The sequence below is a fragment of the Rutidosis leptorrhynchoides genome, chromosome 2 (genome assembly GCF_046630445.1).
Source record: "Rutidosis leptorrhynchoides isolate AG116_Rl617_1_P2 chromosome 2, CSIRO_AGI_Rlap_v1, whole genome shotgun sequence".
Classification (NCBI taxonomy): domain Eukaryota; kingdom Viridiplantae; phylum Streptophyta; class Magnoliopsida; order Asterales; family Asteraceae; genus Rutidosis; species Rutidosis leptorrhynchoides.
The window spans coordinates 511,385,541-511,388,932 of record NC_092334.1 but is presented as its reverse complement, the minus strand read 5'-3'; the positions used below and the strand labels follow the sequence as shown (position 1 = coordinate 511,388,932).

Below are 3,392 nucleotides of genomic sequence, written 5' to 3'. Positions count from 1 at the left end.
CTTTTTTCTTTTTAACACGAAAACAAGCAACCGCGGTATATGCTAGACAATCGATTTTTCCTGGGTTAGGGTCACCCACGTCTCTATCGTCCGAGCCTAGGTCCAGCCCATTTGGGGCCTGATTGTCCATATCAAACACACAAGGATGTTCTGGCCCAATAAGGGTTTCTGGCCCATTTTGGTTTTGAAAACATCTCGATTGGGGAACCGGTTCACGCGTGCCCTCATTTACCTCGTTACCTGTACCTACAACATAGGGAGTTGCATCAGAATATCTCGGCAATTGAGAATTTTTGGGCGACGACTCACTATCCAGATTGAAAACCGGGATGAAAATCGAGGCCGGAGAACCGCCGGAAGGTGTTGGATCACTGCAATCGTCAAAATCATCCGGCGAGAACTCACCATCTTCAATCTCATCATCATCAGTTTCTGCGAACTTAACCTCAACCGGCGAGGACTCGGTATTAGCAACCTCGTCTTTATTAACCTCTTCCACAATCTCAAAATCTTTCTTATCATCTTCATGATGCTCACTCAAATTAGCCGATGCATTACACACACCCGAAGAGTCTGGGTCCATAGAAGACGGTTCATTATCACCCACAATCGACTCCTTGACCGGCTCAGAATGGTTCCTATCGTTACCATCATCGATACGAGATTTATTGATTTCGACCAAAGACCACGAAATCCGATCCTTGTTGAAACTAAAAACAAGGTTATGGTTACTCATTCTATAGTTGTTAGTCATCCCACATAGTCACTTACTCATTCAAATATGAACGAGTTCTGTATGCTTTTCTAAAAATATTTCATTAAACATAGTAGCAAAACCTTCTTATTTATATTTTGAGACAATATAAAATGATACTCCGAATACAAGAACAAATTATTGTGTGCATACTACAGTATATGTTATGTTATTACTCCGTAGAATATAAAGTCAAGCAAACTACTCCGTATACAAATGCAAAAAACAGTCTGATTATTTAATATATAAAGCTTCTCTCTAACATTTTAATTTACAATATGAAGATTATCATTGTTGATGTAAACAACATCACAATGTCCCTAAAAGAAAACTAAACTAATATACCTATATTATATTATACCTATATTATATTATATTATAATATACCTATATTATAATTACAATATGATAAAAATAAAAATTGAAAATAATGGTACTGTAATTATATGGTTATATTGATATAGATTTTAATTTGCAATTAATACCATATCACTTTAGTATGGTTGCCGGCCAGGAGCCCAACCAAAAGCTTCATGATTCAACAGTCCACTTCCATTAGGAATTAAATTCGGTTGTATACTATACCCGGGCATCGGATTCGGATCACCCATCCCGAGTTGTGGTGGCGATCCACCATGGCCGCCACCACCACCTAGTCCAGGTGTCACACTATCAGCTTCCTCCTCATCCTCAACCGGAAGTCTTTCATATGTAGCGTTGGAAAACGTGGCGGCTATTACCATCACTGGTCCCGACGCTACCAATGACCCCACCACACTCCCGCCAACAACCTGACCCTGGCCTCCTGCTAAATATACAGTGAGGCCAGTGGATCCAGGTGGGGCGGGACCTGGTAAAAAGGTGCCGGTTAGAGATAAAATCTCGAACCGCCCTTGTAAAGCCATAACCGAACCAGGTGCTGATGGTTGTCTTATGGTTACATTCATAACTGTCCCACTAGCACTCATAACACAAACACCTCTTTGTTTTTTCCTGCTAAATTGAGCTATACTTTCGGCTATATCGGTCCCACTAGCTACCTCCATCACGTGGCTACGGAGTGCATTAGGGCTATCTCTAGTGACGAAAATTGGTGGTTTTGGTTTGTTTTTAGATCCTGGAGGCCGGCCTCTTGGTCTTCGATTAGAAGGGTCAACTGCACCATCTCTTTGATCATCACTATTGTTGTTTCGTTCATCATCATCACTTCCGGCCGTGTTGTCGTTCATCGAGATTCCTAGATCTGGTTTTTTGATACCTGACCCACCCGAAGATGCTTCGCCACCTCCTACGTTGACTTGGCCCGTCCACCATCGGTTCGACATGATCTCGATCAAGATAGATGTTTTAAGACAGTGTTTTTAAGCAGGTTCCTTGAAACCCTACAGATGAGTTTGGTGATCAGTAAAAAAAAAAAGACAGATGATGGTTTAGAAATTCATTAAAAAAATATATATATCGTTTTGAAGGTGAAGAAATATGTTTAGTACTTTTATCGGAGCTTAATTTGTGTGTATTCGTTTGGTGGGTGTGGGTGTATCTATCAAAGGTTTTATGTAATAATTAATATAAACCATGTTGGTCTCTCTCTCTCTATAGATGTGTAATATAACAATTGTTTATTTTGCTTTCAAGCTACTTGTAAAGACTCATTCTTTAGGTTTAATTGGGGGTGGTATATGTACGTACATAGCATATATATTATAGATATAGACATATTACTCCCATGATATGAATTCACATATCCAATTTGCACACACAAACCGATACACTTTTGGAAGAGAAATACAAAATGTAGCTGATATTAAGTTATTAAAAGTAATTAGTTCAAGATATATGTTCATACTTTCAACAAAAAAGCTTCAATGTATTATATATACAGAGTTTCAACTTACTAGTAGTAGGGCAAAACAGACCCATACTCCGTATAGCTACTAGCTAGGTTAACCTGGTGACAAAGAAAGTTCAAGTTAGGGTATGAATAGAACATAAGTACAACAACAATACTCAAATCCACAAAATGTGGAATTAATTAAACATATTAGTCAGTAATATAATATATTACTCGTAATCTGAAAGGATGTGTAACCTCAAAGTATTGGTGTATTAGTGATGATCTAACTTCTTATAAGGGAGGTCAGGGTACAATCCCCATGAGCTACAAAATATTTCCCTTAATGTTACCGAACATTTCGTGGGTCTCAAAGGTTTCGTACGTCTTGCCATTAATCCTTAACTGAGGAGGTTTTATCACACGCGATACCTATATGGATTCACCGCTGGAGTTTTCTCCCGAGAAGCGGTAGAACTATAACGTTACCGACATCGCATTCAGACCTCCGTCTAAAAAAAAGTAAATTTGTAAGAATATGTTTATAAGCATGAAATAGGAGGTATATAGATTATCAATATCTATGGTTGTTTTCATTCGATCAAAGAGTTCTTACTTGGTGAGAAAATATCGTTTTCGATGATTTTAAAGCCTACTCGAACAATGGGAGTATTTTTTATTCGTATGCAGTGGCGAATCTATGAATTATAGTCACCAGTATCAAAAGTTGAAAAAAAAATATTTTATATTGGATGGTTTTAAGTGGTCTCACTAAAAATAATCCAAACTATCAAACAGTTAAATCAA

The 3,392-nt window shown here is 38.0% G+C and overlaps 1 protein-coding gene across 1 annotated transcript; it reads right to left on the bottom strand.

Moving 5' to 3' along the window:
• Positions 1–1,248: 1,248 nt before the first annotated feature.
• LOC139892828 (AT-hook motif nuclear-localized protein 20-like) lies at positions 1,249–2,079 on the bottom strand. The gene has a single exon (XM_071875955.1). It carries the CDS (start codon positions 2,077–2,079, stop codon positions 1,249–1,251), a length of 831 nt encoding a protein of 276 aa, XP_071732056.1.
• Between the last annotated feature and the right edge of the window lie 1,313 nt (positions 2,080–3,392).

What these genes read in the sequence shown, in the direction of transcription:
- LOC139892828 (XM_071875955.1), bottom strand. Translation starts at nt 2,079, where the DNA reads ATGTCGAACCGATGGTGGACGGGCCAAGTCAACGTAGGAGGTGGCGAA.